At 42.6% G+C, this 25687-nt stretch overlaps 1 protein-coding gene across 1 annotated transcript in view; it reads left to right on the plus strand.

Moving 5' to 3' along the window:
- LOC132834281 (dynein axonemal heavy chain 8-like) overlaps positions 1–25687 on the plus strand; it is a 1170382-nt gene that overhangs the window by 1088201 nt on the left and 56494 nt on the right. Inside the window, exons 86-88 of the mRNA XM_060853001.1 lie at positions 5356–5457; positions 8700–8860; positions 15448–15604. Of these exons, the coding sequence (XP_060708984.1) occupies positions 5356–5457; positions 8700–8860; positions 15448–15604 (420 nt within the window). The remainder of the gene's footprint in view (positions 1–5355; positions 5458–8699; positions 8861–15447; positions 15605–25687) is intronic.

The following is a 25687-nucleotide window of genomic DNA, read 5'->3' on the forward strand; positions in this document are numbered from 1 at the left end:
AGTACAGGCCCTTCAGCCCTCGATTTTGCGCCGACCTGTGAAACCAATCTGAAGCCCATCTAACCTACACTATTCCATTCTCGTCCATATGCCTATCCAATGACCAAGTCAATGCTCTTAAAGTTGATGAGTCTACGGCTGTTGCAGGCAGGGCATTCCATACTCTTACTACTCTCTGAATAAAGAAACTACCTCTGACATCTGTCCTATATCTATCATCCCCTCAATTTAAAACAATGTCCCCCCATGTTAGACATCACTATCCAAAGAAAAGGTTCTCACCGTACACCCTATCTAACCCTCTGATTATCTTATATGTCTCAATTAAGTCACCTCTCAACCTCCCGAATGAAAATAGCCTCAAGTCCCTCAGTCTTTCCTCATAAGACCTTTCCCCCATACCACACAACATCCTAGTAAATCTTCTCTGAACCCCCTCCAAAGCTTCCACATTCTTCCTATAATGTGGTGACCAGATGTGTATGCAATACCCCAAGTGCCTTCTGAAAAACCCTATAAACCTGGCTGGCAACTTTCAGGAATCTATGTACATGGACACAGTGATCTCTATGCTCATCTACACTACCAAAAATCTTACCATGATTTGGAGGTAGACTATTGGACTGGGATAGACAAAGTTAAAAATCACACAACATCAGGTTATAGTCCAACAGGTTTATTTGGAAGCATTAGCTTTCAAAGCGCTGCCTTTTTGTCAGCTGATTGTGAAGCAGAATCATAAGACACAGACTACAGCAACAGGATTGCAGTGTCATGGAATGTAATATTAAACAAATTTAGCTTAAGTCTATCAACTTTTAGAATGACCATATTAGTTTTGGTTCCTTCATATGTAAATCCCAAAACGTACGTGTGTGTGTGTGTGTGTGTGTGTATAGTGCAATGGGGTCACCTGTAGTTTGTTCATGTTACACTAAAGGTGACCTCACTTCACTATGCACACACACGCATACACACTCTCACGCACACACACACGCACATGCACACAGACTCTCTCTCATATGCTCACACACAGAGACTCCACACTCTCATTCACATATGCACCCTCTCCCATCCAGCCCAGAAGACTTATTTATTCTCACATGTTCCAGAATTGCTAATATCTCCTCCTTGTGAACATCAATTCCATCTAGTCTAGTAGCCTGGAACTCAGTATTCTCCTTGACAACATTGTATTTTTCCAGTGTCAATACTGATGAAAAATATTCATTTAATGCTTCTCCTAACTGCTCAGACTCCATGCAAAACATGCCACTACTGTCCTTGATTGGCCCTAATCTTTCTCTAGTAATTACTTTTTTCCTGATATACTTAGAGAAGCTTTAGGGACTTTTTTGCTGTCCACTACACCTCCAATTTTGGTGTCATCTACAAACTTACTAACAATACCTGCTTTGTTCACATCCAAACCATTTATGTAAATGACGAAAAGCAGTGAGCCCAGCACCAATCCTTGTGGCACTCCATTAGTCACAGGCCTCCAGTCTGAAAAGCCCTTCACCACCACCCTCTGTCTTCTACCTTCGAGCCAGTTCTGTATCCAAATGGCTAGTTCTCCCTTTATTCCATGAGATCTAACCTTGCAAACCAGTCTCCCACGAGGAATCTTGTCGAACGCCTTACTGAAGCCCATATAGATCACGTCTACTGTTCTTCCCTCACCAATTCTCTTTGTTACTTCTTCAAAAACTCAATCAAGTTTGTGAGACATGATGTCCCATGTACAAAGCCATGCTGCCGATCCCTAATCAAACCTTGCCTTTCCAAATACATGTAAATTCTATCCCTCAGGATTCCCTCCAACAACGTGCCCACCACTGATGTCAGGCTCACCAGACTATAGCTTCCTGGCTTGTCCTTACCACCTTTCTTAAATTGTGGCACCACATTAACCAATCTCCAGTCTTCTGGTACCTCACCTGTGACAATCAATGATACAGATATCTCAGCAAGGGGCAGAGCAATTAAACAAACCATCTATCTTCTTTTCAACAAACACTGAAAGGTTTTTGTCAAGCATTCATTCATGTGATGTGGGGATGCTAGCTGGACCAGCATTTATTGTCTATCTCTAATTGCCCAGATAGCAGTTGAATCAATTACATTGCTCTGGGTCTGGAGTCACATCTAAGACCATAATTTAATACAGTGGCAGATGGATTTTTTTCCTAACAATTGATAATGATTTCATGGTCATTAGACTCTTAATTCCAGACTTTAGTGCATGCAAATTCCAGCATGTGCCACAGGACACTGACCTGGATTCTGGAACATTACCTGGGTCTCTGGATTAATAGTCGAGTAATAATACTAGAGACAAAAACAGAAATTACTGGAAAAGCTCAGCATGTCTTGCAGCATCTGTGAAGTGAAGGGTCTATTCTGAGGAAGGGTCACTCGACTGGAAATGTTAACTCTGATTTCTCTCCACAGATGCTGCCAGATCTGCTGAGCTTTTCCAGTAATTTCTGTTTTTGTCTCAGATTTACAGCATCCACTGTTCTTTCAGTTTTTATTTAGCAATAGTACCATAAGGTCATTGCCTCCCCTGTTGTGCGCATTTAAATGGTTTCTCATTGGTTCTTGGGCTGGAGTCAGATCTTTCCTAATAAGTACTTATCTCGAGCTACAGACATCTTTCTTTTTAGTTACAATTTATTTGTTTAAATTGTGAAAACCCTTTTTCACTCTCTCACCTTTTAATCTCTTTCTTTTTCCTTTTCCTCTCTCTGAAATGTGATTTCCTTTATCTCTTTAGAATTTCTTCTTTTTCAACTGAATCTATGCCAGTGTGGCATTATTTTCTTTTGATGCGACTCAGCCCTTTGGCTTGTTGACTCTAATCTTTGAATACTTAGCAACTTTTAGCCGGGGTATGATCATAATTAGCTCTGTATAACTGATCAAGCAATGTGTTCATGTAATGTACATGTTCTCCCCAGGTTTGTGTGAGAACAACCAGGTCAAAGTCCATTATTCAGGATGAGATCACAGAGTATTTGGAAGTGAATGGTAAAGTAGGACTGAGTCAGCATAGCTTCATCAAAGAGAGGTCACGCCTGATAAATCTGTTAAAATTCTTTGAAAGAGGTAATTAGTAGGAGAGCCAGCAGATGTGATCTATTTGGTTTAACTGAAGGCCTTTGCCAAGATGTTGCACAGGAGGATGCAAAATAAGATAGGAGCCCGGGGTGTTATGCGCAACACACTGGCATGGAGAGAAGATTGGCTGTTTGGTCTAAGGCAGAGCATAGGGATCAATGCATCTTTTTCAGGATGGCAGCCAGTCACTCGTGGATTTTCCCAGGGGTCAGTGTTGAGACACAACTATTCACATTATACTTTAATGATCTGGATTAAGGAACTGAGAGCATTGTTGCTAGATTTTCACATGACACATGATAGTGGGTGGAGGAAGGTAGTGTTGAGGAAGTGGGAAGGCTGCAGAAGGACTTAGATATGCTAAGCTAGTTGGCAAAGAAGTGGCAAATAGAATACAGTGTGCTAAAGTGTGAGATTATGCACTTTGGTCGGAAGAATAGAAGCTTAGATGATTTTCTAACTGGGTAAAAGCTTCAGAAATCTGAAACACAAAGAGAATTGGGATTCCAAGTTCAACATTCTCTTAAGAATAACACACACGTTCAATGGGCAGTTAGGAAGGCAATGTTCGCATTCATTTTAAGAGAGCGAGATTACAAGAGTAGAGATGTATGCTGAGGCTCTATCAGGTTCTGGCCAAACTACGTTTGGAATATTTTGAGCAGTTTTGGGCACCAGATTTAAGGAAGAATGTTCCTGGTGTTGGAGGGGTCCAGGGGAGGTTTACAAGAATGATAACAGCAATGAAGAGATTGAGGACTCTGTGTCTGTACTTAGTGGCATTTAGAAGGATGAGGAGGGATCTGATTGTAACTTACAGACCACTGATAGAGTGAACATGCAGAAGATTTTACCAGTGGTAGGACAGATTAGCACTAAAGTCCCAGTGTCAGAGTGAAGAGATGTCCCTTCAGAACTGACTTAAGAAGGAATTTCCTCAGCCAGCGGGTGGAGAATCACAGGGGAAAAGCTGTGGAAGCCAAGTCAATGAGTCTATTTAAGAAAAAGCGATTGATAAGTTCTGAATTAGTAAAGGGATTAACGATTAAGGGGACAAGACAAGAGAGTGGGTTTGAGAAACATATCACCAATGATCAAATGGTGGAGCAAACTCCATGGACAGAATAGCCTAATCCAATTCAGAAATCTTATGGTCATTGATGACTTGGTTAATTGTTGAAGTGTTGCTGAGGCATTTTTCCTCTAAGTGGTACAATATTACATTGCTAAAGTCCATTTGGTGTGACAACAGCTGATAGTTATTTGGCTGCAACAGTCAATGGAACTTGCCAATGATCTTTAACAAGTCAATTGTTGTGACAAATCAATGCTGTCAATTCAGTCCTCCAATTAGATCTGAATCCTCCATTGATACCATGTTGATGTTAGCTGTCTGGTTTTGGCACCATCAAAACAGATGAACTTCAGCTCCTATGGCTTAGTTCAGAGATGCTGTTATACTAGTCATAAACTTTGTAAACCTCTGACATTGATACATGAATCTCATCAGCTCTACCTATCAACCTGCTTTGCATGGGCAATGGCCAGTTTTCTTTCAGCCATTTAGTTTGTTCACTACCTTTTCAAATGATGAAGAAGCCTCAACATCATTCTTCTCAACATTTGTAGAAATCATATACATTTAAATATTTAGATTATGGTCAGGATTTCCTTTTTGAAATTTTCTCTCTTTATCATTTTCAGTCTTCTGAATCTAGTTCAAGCCTCTAAATGCTCATTCTATCCCCTTTCCTTCAAATTCAAACCTTCTCATTTCCATTTGGATCCATCGCAATGACAATATTCTTTCCTTCCTAGTATTAAGCTGGCTTTTTTTCTTTTTCAAAAAGTGTGGTGCTGGAAAAGCACAGCCAATCAGATAGCATTCGAAAAGCAGGAGGGTCAATGTTTTGAGCATAAGTTCTTCATCAGGAATGAATGAAGAGCTTATGGTCGAAATGTTGACTCTTCTCCGATGCTACTTGACTGGCTCTGCTTTTCCAGCATCACACTTTTTGACTCTGATCTCCAGCATCTGGACTCCTCACTTCCTCCTTATTTCTGTTTCACCCAATCCCTTGTCAAATATCCTAGTTTTCCAAATAAAATGTGATTCTAACAAATCTACTTCAAACTCGTACCTCCATTATCTAAACAAAATGTATTATATTTTGTTGTGAGATGTTATAAACATTTGTGAGATTTTTCTGTGTCACATTTGGATTCACTCAGGGTGTGTCATGGAATACTATACGTTACATGCTTGGAGAGGTTCAGTATGGAGGGCGTGTCACAGACGACTATGATAAACGTCTCCTCAACTGTTTTTGCAAGGTAATCCCACTCTTACAAAGTGTAAGTGGATGTTTTTGGAGCATGTATGATTGTATGATAAAGTTTCTACTTTGGATGCAATTGAAAATATTGAGCAAATTTTTCTCTAAGTTGTCAATCCTTTAAGGAGTGACTTATTTTCTCACCTTCCTACACAATCTCATAAGTTCAATGCTGAACTTAAGCTGTGCCTTAGACAACTGGAAAACTTTTAAAATTTATTCATTAAATATTCATTTGAAAAATCTCAATTCATTTAATTTGATAGAATTATCTTGCATAGCTGAAAGTAGTTCAACACAAAAATGGTTTTGCTTTTAATGACAATGTCAGTCACTGTCTAGAAATAAACTCATTTTGAATTTCAAGCTAATACTTTAAAATAAACAATTTGTCTGTTATTTTGGAGTACAACACTCAGTATTTTCTTGAGGTATTTGAAACATACCTCCATGCCCTTGCACATCTCTAAAAGAACTCAACTTGATTTTTAGTATTCCTCAAAAGCTTGCAAGCAAATAAAGATCTCCAAGACTCCCAATAGTGATTCGTTTGACCTGGGATGAGGGGCTAGTGACCAACTTAAAGCTTAATTGCTTTTAAACTATTGCAAAAGTTCTATATTTGCTAAACTTGTTTTGTGCTTAAAATTCTTTTGCAATGAAAAAGAATGGGAGCAGCTGTTTTTCCATCCCTGTTTTTCTTAGATGAGATTAGATTGCCTACAGTGTGGGGCCAGTATTGGTATAATTTAGAAAGCAAACAGAATGGAGAATTTAACAGCATTGGGCATTGTGTCACACCTCCAGGGCAGGTGGGAGGAGACCCTCCTAATTTGATTAGTGTTATAACTTTCATTATTTTTGTTATTTGTGCTGGATTAACAAGTCTCACAAACCTGTTTGAAGAGGCAGAGTGATAGACATTGTTTACTTGGACTTTAAAAGCCTTTGAGAAGGTTCCATATATTAGACTAATTAGTAAAGTGTTATGGACCAGGCCAGACCTCCTCAAAACATTTTAAGGAGGTACCCCAGAACCTAACTTTTCTAGTTGTTTTAAGCAGATTTAAGATGAATATTCCAGGACTGATGCAGCTGGTCAAACCATTCAGTTTTAAAGTAAACAGAAATTACTTGCACACAAACAAAATAAGAACCAAATTTAGAATAATTTAACTATTTGAAAATGCAACTGACACAAAAACATAACTCAACAAAGAGCTATTCTGATTTCCTGCAACATTCCATAACACATCCCTTGGGAAAAAGGTAAATTCAAACACTGGTTCTTGCAGGAGAGAGATGTGAGAGAGAGGATCAGCTGGTCCGATTTCTTTGGGTCCTCAGCTAAAACTAAAACCAAACCAAACCAGACACGAACAATCCGTGAACTTGGAGAACTGGCCACTCCCCTTTCACTGTGCAAGTGTTTTATAAAGACCTTTGGAGTTTTTCAAATAGATTCCTACAGACATATTGGAACCTCTGCCTTATAACCTCTCTCTCAAAACAAAACAAGGACAGAATAACCTTGTTAAAGGAGCAGCATCGTCACAAAAGTCAGATCACATGGGATTCAGGGTGAGCTTGCCAATTGGACACAGAATTGGCTTTACAGTAGGAGACAGGGGATGGTGGTAGAGGGTTATTATTCAGACTGGAGGTCTGTGACCAGCAGTGTTCCACAGGGATCGGTACTGATCTACTTTAGTTTGTTATTTACATAAATGATTTGAATGAGAATATAGGAGGCACGGTAAATTTTCAGTTAACACGAAAATTGGTGATATAGTGGACAGTGAGGAAGATTATCTAAGATTACAAAGAGATGTTAATCATTTGGGCTGAGGAGTGAAAATTGGAGTTTACTTTGGATAATACAAGGTATTGCATTTTGAGAAAAACAAACAAGAGTAAGGCTTATACAATTAACAGTGGAGCCCTGGGTAGTGTTGTAAAACAGAGAGATCTTGGGGTTCAAGTACGTAATTCTTTGAAATGTGAATAATTGGTTGATAGGGTGGTTAAGCAGACTTGCCTTTATTATCTTGACCTTTAAGTATAGGAGTTGAGATGTCATGTTGTACAGGATGTTGGCGAGCCCTCTTCTGGAGTACTGTGTCCAGTTTTGCCCTGTTGATTGAACAATACTATTAAACCAAAGAGAGTTTAGAAAAGATTTACCAGGATATTGCTGTGAATGGAAAGTTTGAGTTATAAGGAGAGGCTGGATAGGTTGAGACTTTTTTCACTGGACCATGGGAGGTTGAGGGGTGACCATATAGAAGTTTATGAAATCATGAGGGGCATAGATAAGGTGAGTAGTAAAGGTCTTTTCCTGAGGATAACAGAGTTCAAAAGGAGGAGCCATATTTTTAAAATGAAATGAGAGAGATTTAAAACAGACATGAGAGGCAACCTTTTTACACAGAGAGTGGTTAATGTGTGGAATGAATTGCCAGAGGAAGTGATGGATGCAGGTACAGTTACAACATTTAAAAGACATTTAGATAAGTATATGAATAGGATTGTTTTGGTAAGATGTGGGCCAAATGCAGGCAGATGGGATCAGTTTAGCTTGGGAACATAGTCAGCGTGGACAAGTTGGACTGAAGGGTCTGTTTCTGTGCTGTATGACTCGATGACTCCATGGCTCTCGTGCAATGATTGTGTTTGCAGCTCTGAGCCAGAAGGTTATAGTCAAGTCTCACCTACTTCAGAGGTTTGGTATAACATATCTGAGCTGGTTAATTTATTTGTTTGGTGGGGTGGAAGGAGAATGTAACTGAATTTGAGAAGTAGACGTGTTTCCCCATCAACACAGTATATGTGTCACATGCTGTCACTTTACCTAGGAAATAGTGCGGGAAAATGAATTAATGAAGGTGGACAGATAATGCAACTCAAACCAAATAGTAGAATATTATCTTATTTAAATTGTAAATACAGATTTCTTTCATAACCTTTGCTCCTTCTTTAAAAAAAACATTTGGAGATAGTAAAATTTCTGTCCTTGGCAAACTCTTTAAAATCTGTTGAATTATTCTGCTTTGTTTTTCTTGTATCTCTGAATCCTTCACATCTATGTTAAATGAAATTGTTTTCAAATAACTTTAATGATTTTTTGCAACATGAATTGAAATACTCTCAATACAATCACAAGTAACTTAGTCTAAAATAATATAATGTTATGTGTGAAACCATACAATGTGATTTTATTTTTGTCGACTTTCTCTGTAGGTGTGGTTCAGTGAGAAGATGTTTGATTCCAAGTTCAGTTTTTATACTGATTACATCATCCCAATCTGTACCAGTGTGGAATCCTATTTAGAGTATATTCAGACATTACCCGCTGTTGACACCCCTCAGGTGTTTGGCCTACACCCAAATGCTGACATCACGTAAGTAGGATTGGAATTAACTGTTGCAAATTACCATTCATTTTATGTGCTGCATTCCTCGATAATAATTGGACTACACCCCTTGCTGAATAACAGAGATGTAAGGTGGAAACTCGTGGTGACACTTGATGTACTGCTCCTGGGATTGAAGCCTGACAGACAATTGACAGGCTGATGTTGGAGTGCGAAGAATGTGGTGCTGGAAAAGCACAGCCGGTCAGGCAGTGTCTGAGAAGAATCGATGTTTTCAGCATAAGCTCTTCATCAGGAATCAGCCTGCTCTGCCCCACTGAACTTCCAGTCATAAAGTCATTGAGATGTACAATACAGAAACAGACCCTTTGGTCCGACCTGTCCATGCCAACCTGATAACCCAACCCTATCTAGTCCCACCTGCCAGCACCCTGCCCATATCCCTCCAAAGCCTTCCTATTCATATACCCATCCAGATGCTTTTTAAATGCTGCCATTTTACCAGCCTCCACCACTTCCTCTGGCAGTTCATTTCATACACATACCACCCTTTACGTGAAAAAGTTGCCTCTTGGTCTCTTTTATATCTTTCCCCTCTCACTCTATGCCCAGTAGTTCTGGATTCACCAACCCCAGGGAAAAGACTTTATCTATTTATCGTATCCATGCCCCTCATGATTTTATAAACCTCTATCAGGTCATCCCTCAGCCTCCGTTGCTCCAGAGAAAACAGCCCCAGCCTGTTCAGCCTCTCCCTGTAGTTTAAATCCTCCAACCCTGGCAACATCCTTGTCAATCTTTTCTGAACCCTTTCAAGTTTCACAACATTTTTCCAATAGGAAGGAGACTAGAATTGCACACAATATTCCAACAGTGGCCTAACCAATGTTCTGTTTAGCCGCAACATGACCTCCCAACTCCTGTACTCAGTACTCTGACCAATAAAGGAAAGCATACCAAACTTCTTCACTCTCCTATCTACCTGCGACTCCAATTTCAAAGAGCTATGAATCTGCATTCCCTGTTCAACAACACTCCCTAGGACCTTACCATTAAGTATATAAGTCCTCAAAGTTTGTGAGAAGATTTGTAGCTCGTTGTTGTGGTTCTGTTCGCCGAGCTGGGTGTTTTTGTTGCAAACGTTTCTTCCCCTTTCTAGGTGACATCTTCAGTGCTTGGGAGCCTCCTGTGAAGTGCTTCTGTGCTGATTCCTCCAGCATTTATACTGGTTTGAATCTGCCGCTTCCGGTTGTCAGTTGCTGTCCGCTGCAGTGGCCGGTATATAGGGTCTAGTTCAATGTGTCTGTTGATAGAATTTGTGGATGAGTGCCATGCCTCTAGGAATTCCCTGGCTGTTCTCTGTTTGGCCTGCCCTATAATAGTGGTGTTGTCCCAATCGAATTCGTGTTGTTTGTCATCTGAGTGTATGGCTACTAGGGATAGCTGGTCGTGTCGTTTCGTGGCTAGTTGGTGTTCATGGATGCGGGTTGTTAGCTGTCTTCCTGTTTGTCCTATGTAGTGTTTTGTGCAGTCCTTGCATGAGATTTTGTACACTACGTTGGTTTTGCTCATGCTGGGTATCGGGTCCTTCGTCCTGGTGAGTTGTTGTCTGAGAATGGCTGTTGGTTTGTATGCTGTTATGAGTCCTAGTGGTCGCAGCAGTCTGGCTGTCAGTTCAGAAATGCTCCTGATGTATGGGAGTGTGGCCAGTCCTCATTTCGTTGTCTTTCCCTAAGGCATCTGTTGATGAAATTGCGCGGGTATCCGTTCTTGGTGAATACCTTGTATAGGTGCTCTTCTTCCTCTTTTTGTAGTTCTGGTGTGCTGCAGTGTGTTGTGGCTCTTTTGAATAATGTCCTGATGCAACTTCGTTTGTGTGTGTTGGGGTGGTTGCTTTCATAGTTCAGGACTTGATCTGTGTGTGTGGCTTTCCTGTATATAAGTCCTGCTAAGATTTGCTTTCCCAAAATGCAGCACTCTCGCATTTATCTGAAATAAACTCCACCTCCCACTTCTCAGCCCATTGGCCTATCTGGTCCAGATCCTGTTTTAATCTGAGATAACCCTCTTCGCTGTCCACTGCACCTCCAATTCTGATGTCATCTGCAAACTTACTAACTGTACCTCTTATACTCACATCCAAATCATTTACATAAATGATGGAAAGAAGTGGACCAAGCAACGATCCCTGTGGTACTTCATTGGTCACAGGCCTCCAGTCTGAAAAACAACTCTCCACCACCACCCTCTGTCTTCTACCTTTGAGCCAGTTCTGTATCCAAATGGCTAATTCTCCTTGTATTCCATGAGATCTAATCTTGCTAATCAGACTCCCATGGAGAACCTTGTCGAACGCCTTTCTGAAGTCCATATAGATCACATCTACCAGTATGCCCTCATCAATCGTCTTTGTTACTTCTTCAAGAAACTCAGTCAAGTTTGTGAGACACGATTTCCCTCGCACAAAGCCATGTTGACTATTCCTAATCATTGAGTAAAAAATGAGGTCTGCAGATGCTGGAGATCACAGCTGAAAATGTGTTGCTGGTCAAAGCACAGCAGGCCAGGCAGCATCTATTCCTGAGATGCTGCCTGGCCTGCTGTGCTTTGACCAGCAACACATTTTCAGCTATTCCTAATCATTCCCTACCTTTCCAAATACAGGTACATCCTGTCCCTCAAGATTCCCTTATTTTTGCATGGCTTGACACCATCCTGTCCTGATGGGTCCAGGACCTCACCACATACATTCAGGACTCTACCCTCATTCTCCACCTCCTCCAGACCTTTTGTATCCCCATTCCCAAACACCTCATCTTCACCATGGACATCTAGTCCCTGTACACATCCAACTACCATGGTGAAGGCCTCCAAGCTCTCCGTTGTTTCCTCTCCAACCAACCCACCCAGTACCCATCCATTGACATATTCATTCAATTGACTGAACTGGTCCTCACTCTCAACAATGTCTCCTTCATATCGTCCCACCTCTTCCAAACTTAAGAGGTAGCCATTGGCACCCGCACGGGCCAAGCTATGCCTGCCTCTTCATCGGGTACGTGGAACAATCCACCTTCTGCAATTGCATTGGTACCATTCTCCACCTTTTCCTCCAGTATATCGATGACTGTATCGGCTTCACCGCGTGCTCCCACAAGGAGGTTGAACAGTTCATCAAATTCCCAAACACCCTCCACACCAACCTCAAGTTTACCTGGACCATCTCAGACACCTCCTTTCCTTTCCTGGATCTGTCCATCTCCATCTTCAACGACCGATTCAACACAAACATCAACTTCAAGCCCATTGATTCCCACAGCTACCTGGACTACACCTCCTCTCATCTGCCTCCTGTAAAAATGATATCCCTTATTCCTAATTCCTCCGCCTGTACTGGATCTGCTCCCAAGGGGGACCAATTCCCAGAACATTCCATAGAATATCTCAGATGACCTCCTTCTTCAAAGACCACAATTTCCTCTCCCACGTGGTCGATGATGTCTTCCTCACCCCTATTTGTGTTCCAGAGAGAACATTCCTTCAGCGACTCCCTTGTTAGGTCCAGCCACCAGCCCCCACCCCCCAAACCACCCTCTGCTCCTGGCCTCTTCCCTTGCCGCCTCAAGAGGTGTAAAACCTGCACCCACACCTTCCCCCTCACCTCTGTCCAAGGCCCAAAAGGATCCTTCCACATCTGACAGAGATTTACCTGTACTTCCACACGTCATCTACTGTGTCCATTGCTCTCAATGTGGTCTCCTCTACATTGGGTAGACAGGACGCCAAGTTGTGGAATTTTTCAAAGAACATCTCTGGGACACATGCACTGGGCAACCCCACCACCCTGTGGCTGAACACTTTAACTCCCCATCCCACTTCGCCAATGACATGCAAGTTCTCACCCTCTTCCACCGCCAAACTCTAGCCACGCCTCATCTTCCACTTTAGGGCCCTGCAACAACATAGGGTCAATGTAGATTTCACCAATTTCCTTATTTCCCCTTCCCCCACCTTATCTCAGATCCTTCCAACTTGGCACCGCCCTCTTGAACTGTCCTAACTGTGCATCTTCCTTCCCACCTATGCACTCCTTCCTCCTGTCTGATCGATCACTTTCACCCCCACTTCCATCTACCTATTGCATTCCTAGCTACCTTCCCCCCAGCTTCACCCACCTGCCCATTTATCTCTCAGTTCCCTTTGGCCACTCCCTTATTCCTGGTGAAAATTTATGTTTGAAACATCGACTCTCCTGCTCCTTCGATGATGCCTGACCAGCTGAGCTTTACCAGCACCACACTCTTTGACTCTGATCTTCAGCATCTGCAGTCCTCACTTTCTCCTGATGTTGGAGTGCCCCAATCCCTCGCTTTGCCATATTAATCAGAATGCTGCCAGCTCAGCAGCCACACACTGAGACTGATCCATGATAAAATAACTCCACAGAAGATGGTATCCTATCACCAAGTCCCCCTTTATTTATGCATGGAGATTCCTTGACACTGATCCAGTTCCAGATAAAAACAATGACTGCTGATGCTAGAAACCAGAATCTAGATTAGAGAGGTGCTGGAAAAGCACAGCAGTTCAGGCAGCATCGAAGGAGCAGTAAACTCGACGTTTCGGGCAAAAGCCTGATGAAGGTTCCCTCAGAGCCAGCTCACAGAGTGAACAGAATATCTGACACCCCTGTTTATTATCTTTCAGCTATGAATCCCTGATTGGGGCTGTTAATCTGGTTCAATCAGGGAACTCATATTCTTTGAGATGCCCCTCAATTCAATCACGACATCTCTCCCCTTCTGAGGCCAAGCATGTAGGCCAGGGTTTTTTAATAGCTCCTCCTGGGTCATTTTTGCACCAGGTAATGTTTCTCCAATTCTGCCGTCTCTGTCTGGATGACTTTGTGCTATGGGTTAACCAAAGTCCTGTGTGCATACACTATTGGGTGTTCCTCTTCATTGGGTCACCGGTAAGCTAATACCACCCTGATGCCATGCGGGGTGGCATTGCATGTCAATACTACATTATCTCTTGGGATCATAGTGTGCCAACACCTTAGAGGATGGTAGCTGCTTCTTCACTTTTCTGAATGAAATGGCTCGGCTAAATGACTATTTCCAAGGCTGATCCTTTTTTTAGAGTTCATGCAAAGGTAACAGGATGGAAGACAAGTTATGTATGAACTTTCCACAATAATTCACCAGCTCCAGTACACACATGGAAAGACCTCAGCTCCAGTACACACATGGGAGCTGGAGCACCTTTGATCGCCCTCACTTTATCTTCCAACGGGTGTAATCCCACTCTTGTCGCCGCTGAAATAACACTGCAGAGATCAGTGTCCCATCACCAAGTCACCCTTGGAAAGTCCTTGACACTGCTCCAGCTCCCTCAGAGCCAGCTGTCAGAGTGAACAGGAAGTCTGACACTCCTACTTTTATCTGTCAGCCAGGGCTCCCTGATTGGACCAGGTGAACAGCCCTAATCAGGGAACTCATATTCTATGACACACCTGGCTGGCCTCGTTATAATCACTGCTGCATTGGCAATTTTATTTCTAAAAATCTCTGCAGAATAATCTTGTAGCCCTGAATCTTCAGCCTTTTGGAATAACAAATTCAGTTTCTGCACTGCAGTGTGGGGAGATGATGGCCTAGTGGTATTATCACTAGACCGTTAATGTTAGGGGCTTGGATTCCATTGCCACCTTGGCAGGTGGTGGAATTTGAATTCAATAATGATCTGTAATTAAAAATTTAATAACTACTATAAATTCATTGCCAATTGTCGGAAAATTGTCACTAACATCCTTTAGGGAAGGAAGTCTGCCATTCTTACCTGCTCTGGCCTACGTGTGACTCCAGACCCACAGTAATGGGGTTTACTCTCAACTGCCTTCTGGGCAATCAGCGATGGGCAATAAATGCTGCCTAGCCAGCGATGCCCTCATCTTGTTACAGAATAAAGAAAAAGTATCTGATCTAGGCTGTCAAAGCAGCCAAGCATTTCCTTTAGAACTCCAATAATTATCATCAACCTCTACACTTGTTTTGTAAATGTGCTGTATTGGACTAATGGTCAATTATTGAGAAACCATGATAGAAATGTGTAGAATCACGACAGAAATGGCTTGTAATGGAAATAATCAAGAAAAGTTCCAAAACTAATTTCTTTGTGACCATCTCTTCTTCCTGTCTGAAGTTGTTGACTTCTTTCTGATGTTCAGTTCAATGGATGCAAGTTACCCACTGTTATCCCCTCCACATTTTCATGTGAGCCTAATCAGTGATGCTCAATTCTGTGAAAAGCCAGGAACCCAAAATGTTAATTCTGTTTCTCTTTTCAGTTTTTCCGGTTTTCTGTTTTTATTTGAGGGTTCAGAATTTCAGAATTCAAAGGATTGCATTTTACTTCAAACTTGTGAACTTCTTACATGATTTATTTACTCACTGACTTACAATGAAACCATCAAAGCAATCCACAAGAGATTTAAGGTAGTGTGGCAACCTCTGCAGTAACTGCAAAAGCCTAAAACTACAAAGTTGCTACGTGATAAATGGATTCCTATGTCTGAAAACATGATCTGCATATATTCTTGTCTTTCTCTTCAGGTACCAGAGTAATACTGCAGCTGAAATTCTCAACACAATCACCAATATTCAGCCAAAAGAAACTTCTGGAGGAGGAGGAGAGACTCGAGAAGCCACTGTCTTTAAGCTGGCTGACAGTATGCTGCTAAAGCTGCCCCCTGATTACTTGGCACATGAGGTACTTGAACTTACTGAGTTAGTAGGTATCACAAGGGGCACTGACCTCCATCCATATTTGGCCTCTCAAAGTGTGTGTCTTTGGTATTGTTGAGGCAAGTGCTGTGTCATGTCTCACAGACAGTACATCAGAATACCTTCATTACATCATCACACTATGTGATTTGAGAATGAAAAGATCTGACTCCATCTTATTTCCATCAAGTCACTTTAAGCATGACATATTGCAAGAATCCTATTGCTCTGCATAACTTAATGGATTAATGTAAGAACCAGCCACTGATCTGTCTACAAATGTAGTATTTCTGTATAATATACAAGTAGTTGTAATAGATGTCTGCTGAGTTCTTCAATAGTACAATACCATAGAATATAGAAAAGTACTGTACAAAACAGGCCCTTTGGCCCACAATGTTGTGCCGAGATTTAATCTTAATGTAAAATATAATAACTTAACCCACGCACCCCTCTGCTCACTGCTGTCCATGTGCATGTCCAGCAGTCACTAAAATGTCCCTAATGACACTGCTTCCACCACCACAGCTGGCAACGCATTCCATGCATTCATAGCTCTCTGTATAAAGAACCTACCTCTGACGTCTCCTTTATACCTTCCTTCTAATATCTTTAAGTATGACTTCTCGTACCAGTCCATCCTGCTCTGGGGCAAGTGTCTGGCTATTGATTCTATCCACGCCTCTCATTATTTTGTACACTTCGATGAAGTCTCCTCTCTTCCTCCTTCTCTCCACAGAGAAAAGTATGAGCTTATTCAACCTTTCTTCATAAGACAAGCCCTCCAGTCCAGGCAGCATCCTGGTAAACCTTCTTTGCACCCTCTCCAAAGCCTCTGTGTCTTTCCTATTGTAGGGCGACCAGAACTGGACACAATATTCCAAGTGTGGTCTCAACCAGGATCTTGTAGAGCTGCAGCAAAACCTCATGGCACTTAAACTTGATCCCCCTGTTAATGAAAGCCAAAACACGATATACTTTCTGAACAAACCTATCCACTTGGGTGGCAAGTTTGAGGGATCTATGTACTTGCACACCCAGATCCCTCTGTTGCCCCACACTATCAAGAATCCTGTCTTTAATCCTACATTTAGCATTCAAGTTCAAACTTCCAAAATGCATCACTTCACATTTATCCAGGTTGAACTCCATCTGCCATTTCCCAGCCCAGCTCTGCATCCTGTCTACGTCATACTGCAGCATGCAGTAGCCCTCTTTACTATCGATGACACCTCCAACCTTTGTGTCATCTGCAAATTTACTAATCCACCCCTCCACCTCCTCATCCAAGTCATTTATAATAACTACAAAGAGCAGAGGCCTGCGGGACCCCACTCAACACTGACCTCGAGGAAGAATGCTTTCCACCTACAACCACTCTCTGCCTTCTGTCAACCTACCAATTCTGAATCCAGATAGCTAAATCTCCCTGTATCCCATACTTCCTGACTTTATGAATGAGCCTACCATGAGTAACCCTATCACATGCCTTGCTGAAGTGCATATACACCACATCCACTGCTCGACCATTGTCGACATATCTTGACACCTCCTCAAAGAACTCAATAAGATTTGTGAGGCATGACCTGCCCCTCACAAAGCCATGGTGACTGCCTTTAATCACACTATACTTTGCCAAATAGTCATAAATCCTATCCATCAGAATTCTTTCCAAAACTTTGCTGACCACAGATGGAAGACTGACTGGTCTGTAATTGCCAAGGATTTCCCTATTACCCTTCCTGAAAAGAGAAACAACATTCACCTCCTTCCAATCTTCGGGTATGACTCCTGTGGAGAGTGAGGAGGCAAATATCCTTGCCAGGGGCTTAGCAACCTCCTTTCTTGCTTCCCAGAGCGGCCTAGGATAAATCTAGTCTGGCCTTGGGGACTTATCAATCTTAATGTTTCCAAAATTTCTAGCACATCAACTTCATCAATCTTGATCTGGTCAAGACTGTATCCTAGCTCCTTTAAGTTTTCATTTACAACAAGTTCCCTTTCTTTGGTGATAACTGAAGCAAAAAACTCATTTAGGGCTTCCCCTATCTGCTCAGGCTCCAAGCACAAGTTTTCTCTGCTGTTCCTGATCGGCCCTACCTTCTCCCTGATCATTCTCTTATTCCTCACTCATGAGTAAAATGCCTTTGGGTTCTCTCTAATCCTTTTTGCCAAGCCTTTTTTCGTGCACCCCTCCTGGCTCTCCTCAGTCCATTTCTGAGCTCCTTTCTAGCAAGCCTGTAAACCTCGAAAGCTGTGCTAGATCCTTGCTTCCTCTGCCTTACGTAAGCTGCCTTCTTCCTTTTGATGAGAAGTTCCTCTGTTCTCGTCATCCAAGGCTCATGAATCTTACCCCTTCTTACCTGTCCCAGAGGAACAAATTTGTGCCTCACTCACAACAATTGTTCCTTAAATACTCTCCACATGTCTGCTGTGCTATTTCTGTGGAACAATTGCTCTCAGTCTGTACTTCTCAACTCCTGTCTGATAGTGTCATAATTTCCTTTTCCCCAATTAAATATCTTCCCTTGGTAACTGCTCCTTTCCCTCTCCAAGGCTATGCTAAATGTGAGGCAGTTGTGATCATTTTCACCAAAGTGCTCTCCCACAGTGCGATCTGACACCTGTCCTGGCTTGTTGCCGATCACCAAATCTAAAATGATCTCTCCCTCGTCAGTCTGTCTACATACTGAGTAAGGAAACCCTCCTGAACACACCTGACTAAAATGGCTCCATCCAAACCATCTGCACTTAGGAGGTTCCAGTCGATATTGGGAAAGTTGAAATCACCCATAACAACAACCCTGCTACATTTGCATTTTTCCAGTATCTGCCCGCCTATGAAATCTTCACTCTTTCTACTGCTATTCGGAGGTCTGCAGAAAACCCCCAATGAGGTGGCTGTTCCCTTGCTGTTCCTATCTTCCACCCATACGGACTCAGGAGACAAACCTTCCTCAACAACCTTTGTTTCTGTAGCTGTGATGCACTCTCTGATTAGCAATGCTACACCCCCTCCTCTTTTTCCACCCTCCCTGTTCTCTTTAAATGTTCTAAACCCTGGAACATCATGCAACCATTCCTGCCCTTGTGAAACCTACATCTCCGCTATGGCCACAACATTGTAGCCCCAAAAACTGATCCATGCTCTAAGTTCGTCACTCTTATTTCAGACACTCCTTGCATTAAAGCAGACATACTTCAACCGATCCCTTTGTTTCATCACGTGAGAAACCTTCCTGATAGATTCAATATATCCTGCCACTGTCCCGTCTGCAACTGACCCTCTATCAGACATGTGAAGCTAATTCCCACACACCCCTGCAAAACTAGTTTAAACCCTCCTGAATCACACGAGCAAGTCTCCCACCCAAAACATTTGTGCCCCTCCAGTTCAGGTGCAACCCATCCTTCATGTACAGGTCCCACCTTCCCCAGAAAGTATCCCAATGGTCTAGGTATCTGAAGCCGTTCCTCCTGCATCAGCCTCACAGCCACACGTTAAGCTGCATTCGCTGACTGTTCCTCATCTGACTATCTCGTGGCACCAGTAGCAAACCTGAGATCACTACTCTATTCATCCTGCTCTTCAGCTTCCAATCTAACTCTCTGTAATCACTTTTCAGATCCTCGATCCCTCTCCTGGCTATATCCTTGGTATCACTATGTAACCACGATTTCTGGCTGCTCACCCTCCCCCTACAGAATCTTGTAAATCTGATCAGCGACATCCCTGGCACTAGGGAGGCACCATACCTTCCAGGAGTCCCATTCCTGACCACAAAATCTCCTATCAATCCGTTTAACTATTGAGTCCCCTACCACCAGCACTTTTCTATTTCACATCCCCCCCTTATTTCTGAGCCACAGTGCCAGGCTCAGTGCCAGAGACCTGACAATTATGGTAGGCCATCCTCACCAGCAGTATCCACAATGCTATACTTATTGCTGAGGGAAACGGCCACAGGGGATCCCTGCTCTGATCATCGGTTCCCTTTGCTCCCCCTGACAGTAACCCAGCTGTCCTTATCCTGTGTCTGGGGAGCGAGCACCTCCCTGTACATCCTCTCAATTTCTCCCTCAGCCTCCCGGATGATCTATACTTCATCCTGCTCCAGCTCCAGTTCCCTAACTCGGTTTCCGAGGAGCTGGACTTGGGTGCACTTCCCACAGATGTAGTCGGCAGAGACATGTGAAGTGTCTCTCACCTGCCACATTCTGCAGGAGGAACATGCAACTGCCCTAACGTACATCTCACCCACTTAAAACCTTCCCAGAATTCCTTCGCTCCTCCCTCGCACCTCTTGGCAAATGGAGGCCCCTTAACACCTGAAGTAAGTCTTTTAAACGGTTGTACTCACCTTCCTAGAAGTCTTTCGCTCCTCCCTTGCACCTCTTGGCAAATGCCCGGTTTCTTTCATTGCACATATATTTTTAATGTTTTCCATTTTAACAGTATTTTCTGGAGGTAATGAAATGCTGTTTATTTTATAGATAATGGTGTTATTGAAATACGCTTTTTTTTAGACTTAATGTTATTAAGACCATATATGAGGTACAGAGTGAGATGGTTAGTAGATTGAGAAAAGGTATTACACAGTAGGATCAGTCAGATAGATGTCTGGATTAGAGTGGTGCTGGAAAAGCACAGCAGGTCAGGCAGCATCCAAGTAGCAAGAAAATTGACATTTCGGGCAGAAGCCCTTGATCAGGAATAGGAATGCTGCCTGACCTGCTGTGTTTTCCAGCACCACTCTAATCCAGACTCAGGTTTCCAGCATCTGCAGTCCTTGTTTTTTTACCTTTTACTCAGTCAGATAGATGGGTGATTGTTATGAAAGGTAAGAAAGTAGTTCAAAAGTATCACGTGGCTATTCCGCTATCAAATCGATATTCCGTTTTTGGAATTGTAGAAGGGAATGGTCTCTCCGAGGAAAATGGAAGGGATAATCAGTTATTGGACACTTGGAATGTTATTGGACACTTAGCCACCGTTTGACAAAATTTAATAAACGTATTGTTATCAGGGACTCTCCAGTCAGGGGCATAGACTGGAGATTCTGTGGCAGCAGCTGTAAATTTAGGATTTTGTGTTGCTTTCCTAGATTAAGGGTGTCTCTAAATGTTTAAAGCTTATTGTTAAAGGTAAGATTGAGAAGCCAGAAATTATAGTACACATTGGTCGGAATAACCTTTTTAGAGAAAATATTAAAGAAGTACACAATATATTTAAGAGTTTAGGTGGAAGAATAAAAAAATGGAATCTTAAAAGTAGTAATTTCTGGTTTACTCTCAGTGCCAAACTCAAACAAGGGAAGGGACAAAAGGATAAACGATAGCTGAAGAGCTGGTGTATTGTTCAGGGCTTCAGGTTTTTGGACAATTAGAATGTCTTTTCAGATAGAAAAGACTTGTTCAGAAAGAATAGGTCTAACTTGAACTGGAATGGGACAAATGTCCCAGCAAGGAGATTTGCTGGGGAGTGGAGGAATTCTAAGTAACAGGGTAAATAGAAGGATTGATGAGGAAGGTTCTGAATGTGAGGAGAGCACACCAGTTAGGGAAAAAAAAACGGGAGAGTCAAAGTATGTACTAACTCTGGGGAACTAAATTGCATTTATTTCAGTGCAAGGGGTCTCAGAAGTAAGACTGATAAATTCAGGGCATGTTTAAGAACAGGGGATTGGGACATTATAGCTATTTCAGAAATTTGGCTGAGAGATCGACAAGACTAGCATCTCAATGTTCTGGATTTTAGCTGCTATAGGAGGGATGAAAAGGAGTCAGGAAAGGAGGTGGGTGTGCGGTAAGTGGTGATAAAGGAAAACATTACTGCTGTATTGAGGGAAGATATTTCTAAAAAAATCATCCACCGAAAATATATGGGTAGAAATTACAAATAAAAAAAGAAAGATCACTTTGATGAGATTGTAGGTGGGACTAGTTTAGTTTGGCATAGACTAGTTGGACTAAAGGGTCTGTTTCTGTGCTGTATGATTCAATGATTGTATAAGCAAAACTAATGTCAGGAGTTCACAAAGCCAGACCTGGAAACTGAAAATTGGACATCTATGAGACACTGTGTACCATCAGCAGCAGCAGATTACATCCAATCACAATCCATAAACACAATTTAGAATATATCCTACTCTACCATGGCCATTAGGTCAGGAAAAGAGTTCAATGAAGAAGACAGAAGGCCATGTTAGGAATAGTATCAAGCACAGCCCAAATTGGAGTGTTAATACCATTCTCAATGCCTTCGATAATGAAGGCATCCAGGTCCAAATGCAGCAAGACAATATCTAGGCTTGGGCTGAAAGTCCACAAATAACATTCACACTACACAAATGCCAGACAATAAGAGGCAATCTAAATCACTGTCCCCTTGATATTCAGTGATATGAACATCACTGAGTCCCCCAATCTCAACATACTGGCAATTTCCACTGACCAAAAACTGAACTGGTTCACCACAAATACTGTGGCAGCAAGAGCAGGTCAGAGGCGAGGAATACTACATTATGTAACTCATCTCCTGATTCCCTAAAGCCTGTCCACCATCTACAAGGCACAATTCAGGAGTGCGAAGGAGTACTCCCCACTTACCTGGATAAGTGCAGCATCAACAACACTCTAGATGCTTAACACGTTCTAAGATAAAGCATCCCTTTTGATGATCTCCATGTCCATTAACATTTAGCCATTCCACCACCGATGGTCAGCAACAGTCATTTACAAAATGCATTGCAGAAATTCACCAAAGAGCCTGAGACAGAAGCTGCCTAAACCATCATCAGTTCCATCTTAAAGGGCAAGGGAAGCAAATACATGGGGATACCACCACCTGCAAGTGGCCATCCAAGTCTGTGTGGAGTTTACACCTTCTCCCTGTGTCTGTTGGTTTTCTCTGGGTGCTCCTCCACAGCAATACCTGCAATTAGTCCTGTAAAATAGAGACCATCCTGACTTTGAATTATATCACTACACTCTCACTGTCTCTAATTCAAAATCCTGGACCTCCCTTCCTAATAACTCTATGGGTGTTCCAATGCGTGAATGACTGCAACACTTCAAGAAGGCAGCTCACCACCACGTTATTCACCGGAATGAAGAATAAGGGAAAAAAAATCCAAGTTAGCTATGTCTCCATCCCATAAATGAATATAAAAGTTTCCAAGGGATTTTCTTTACAGTGGTGGGCAAGAGTCCTGAGGGACAGGATGTACGTGTATTTGGAAAGGCAAGGACTGATTAGGGATAATCAACATGGCTTTATGTGGAAGGAATTATGTCTCACAAACTTGATTGAGTTTCTTGAAGAAGTAACGAAGAGGATTGATGAGGGCAGAGCAGTAGATGTCATCTATATGGACTTCAGTAAGGTGTTTAAGGTTCCCCATGGGAGACTGGTGAACAAGATTAGATCTCATGGAATACAGGGAGAGCTAGCCATTTGGATGCAGAAATGGCTCAAAGGTAAAAGACAAAAGGTGGTGGTGGAGGGTTATTTTTCAGACTAAAGGCCTGTGACCAGTGGAGTGCCACAAGGATCGGTGCTGGGTCCACTTCTTTTCATCATTTATATAAATGATTTGGATGCGAGCATAAGAGGTATAGTTCATAAGTTTGCCATTGACACCAAAATTGGAAGTGTAATGGACAGCGAAGAAGGTTACCTTACAGTACAACGGGAACTTGATCAGATGGGCCAATGGGCTGAGAAGTAGCAGAAGGAGTTTAATTTAGATAAATGTGAGGTGCTGCATTTTGGGAAAGGAAACCTTAGCAGGACCTACACCCTTAAAGGTAAGGTCCTAGGGAGTGTTGCTGAACAAAGAGACCTTGAAAGTGGTGTTGCAGGTAGATAGGATAGTGAAGAAGGCGTTTGGTATGCTTTCCTTTATCAGTCAGACTATTGAGTACAGGAGTTGGGAGGTCATGTTGCAGCTGTACAGGGCATTGTTTAGGCCACTGTTGGAATATTGCATGCAATTCTGGTCTCCTTTCTATCGGAAAGATGTTGTGAAACTTGAAAGGGTTCAGAAAAGATTTACAAGGATGTTGCGAGGGTTGGAGGATTTGAGCTGTAGGGAGAGGTTGAATAGGTTAGGGCTGTTTTCCCTGGAGTGTCAGAGGCTGAGGGTGACCTTATAGATGTTTATAAAATCATGAGGGCCATCGACAAATTCTTTTCCCTGGGGTGTGGGAGTCCAGAACTAGAGGGTATAGGTTTAGGGTGAGAGGGGAAAGATATAAGGGGCAATGTTTTCATGCAGAGGGTGGTATGTGTTTGGAATGAACTGCCAGAGGAAGTGGTGGAGCTGGTACAATTGCAACGTTTAAAAAGCATCTGGATGGGTATATGAATAGGAAGGGTCTGGAGGGATATGGGCCAAGTGCTGCCAAGTGGGACCAGATTGCGTTGGGATATGTTGTCAGCATGGACGGGTTGGACCGAAGGGTGTGTTTCAGTGCTGTACATCTCTATGACACTATGGCTCTAAGTTCGGTGGGGCAGAGCAGGCTGGTTCCTGATGAAGACCTTATGCTCGAAACGTTGACTCTCCTCAGATGCTGCCTGACCGGCTGTGCCTTTCCAGCACCACACTCTTCACACTCCGACATCAGCCTTGATGTCCAACTCCAAACCTAATGCTCAAGTTTAGAAAAAAGATGTTTTCTTGAAATATTTTGCATGACACTTATCTAAACATTCACGAGAATATCAATGTAAAGGGGACCAATTTTTTGTACTTGATGAGAAGAGTTTGGTTTGCAAGTCTTCCTTTGATTGGTAGAGACATTGCCATGGAGAAGGCACCAGTTAGATTATGACTGACAGTTAATAGCTAAGTTATATTGAAATTTAAATCAGACAATTTGATTTGAGGCATTCATCTAAGGAATGAAACAGATTGACTGTCACCTATTTTGTTAAGTTGAAACAGGTGAAAAATGTGAACAAATTCTTTCTGTCTGCAAAACAGAACACTGTGTAATGCTATATGTAGCTTTCAGGGCAGGCAAATGTGCCAAATTGCCTTACTGACAATCTCAAATTACTTGTCAGCACTACCTTTACTACACTTAGAATTATTAACTAAATGTTGTCCAATTGTACACTTCTGATATGTAGATGATGTGTTTACTGCATTTCAATCTGTAACTGCATGTTAAAAAAAATCCTTACACCTTTTAATCAGCTGCATTCAAATTCACCTTTAAAATGGAGCAATCAAATGATATCCCTTTCCGTGATTGTCAGTTGACAGTGTCCTGAGTGTCCTGGATGTTCCATGGATTAATATTTTACATTGCAGTGTCCCACTAATCACAGTCCAATTGCAAACCAATCAGTACACTCTTATACTGTTGAGACTGTGTTGCTGGAAAAGCACAGCAGGTCAGGCAGCATCCGAGGAGCAGGAGAATCAATGTTTCAGGTCGAAGCCCTTCATCAGGAATGAGACTGGGAGTCTCAGGGGTGGAGAAATAAATGGGAGGGGGGTGGGGCTGGGGAGAAGGTAGCTGAGAGTGCAATAGGTGGATGGGGGTGAGGGTAAAGGTGATAGGTCGGAGAGGAGGGTGGAGCGGATAGGTGAGAAGGAAGATTGACAGGTGGGACAGGTCGTGAGGGCTTTGTTGAGCTGGAACTAGGGTAAGCTGGAGGAGGGGAAATGAGGACTTCTCCCAGTTTCCTAATTTCCCCTCCCCCATCTTACCCCAGTTCCAACCTTCCAGCTCAGCACCACCCTCATGACTCTTCCCACCTGTCCATCTTCCTTCCCATCTATCCGCTCCACTCTCCTCTCTGACATACCATCTTTACCCCCACCCCATCCACTTATTGCACTCTCAGCACCTTCTCCCCAGCCCCTTCCCCTTTCCCATTTATATCGCTACCCCGAGGCTCCCAGTCTCATTCCTGATGAAGGGCTCCCGCCCGAAACATCGATTTTCCTGCTCCTGGGATGCTGCCTGACCTGCTGTGCTGACCTGAGGATGCCTACCTTGAAGAAGTTCTCCTCCTGTCTCTATAAAGGTCTCAGTGAGTCGCCTCTCACGA

This window comes from Hemiscyllium ocellatum, chromosome 3, assembly GCF_020745735.1.
Source record: "Hemiscyllium ocellatum isolate sHemOce1 chromosome 3, sHemOce1.pat.X.cur, whole genome shotgun sequence".
Taxonomy (NCBI): domain Eukaryota; kingdom Metazoa; phylum Chordata; class Chondrichthyes; order Orectolobiformes; family Hemiscylliidae; genus Hemiscyllium; species Hemiscyllium ocellatum.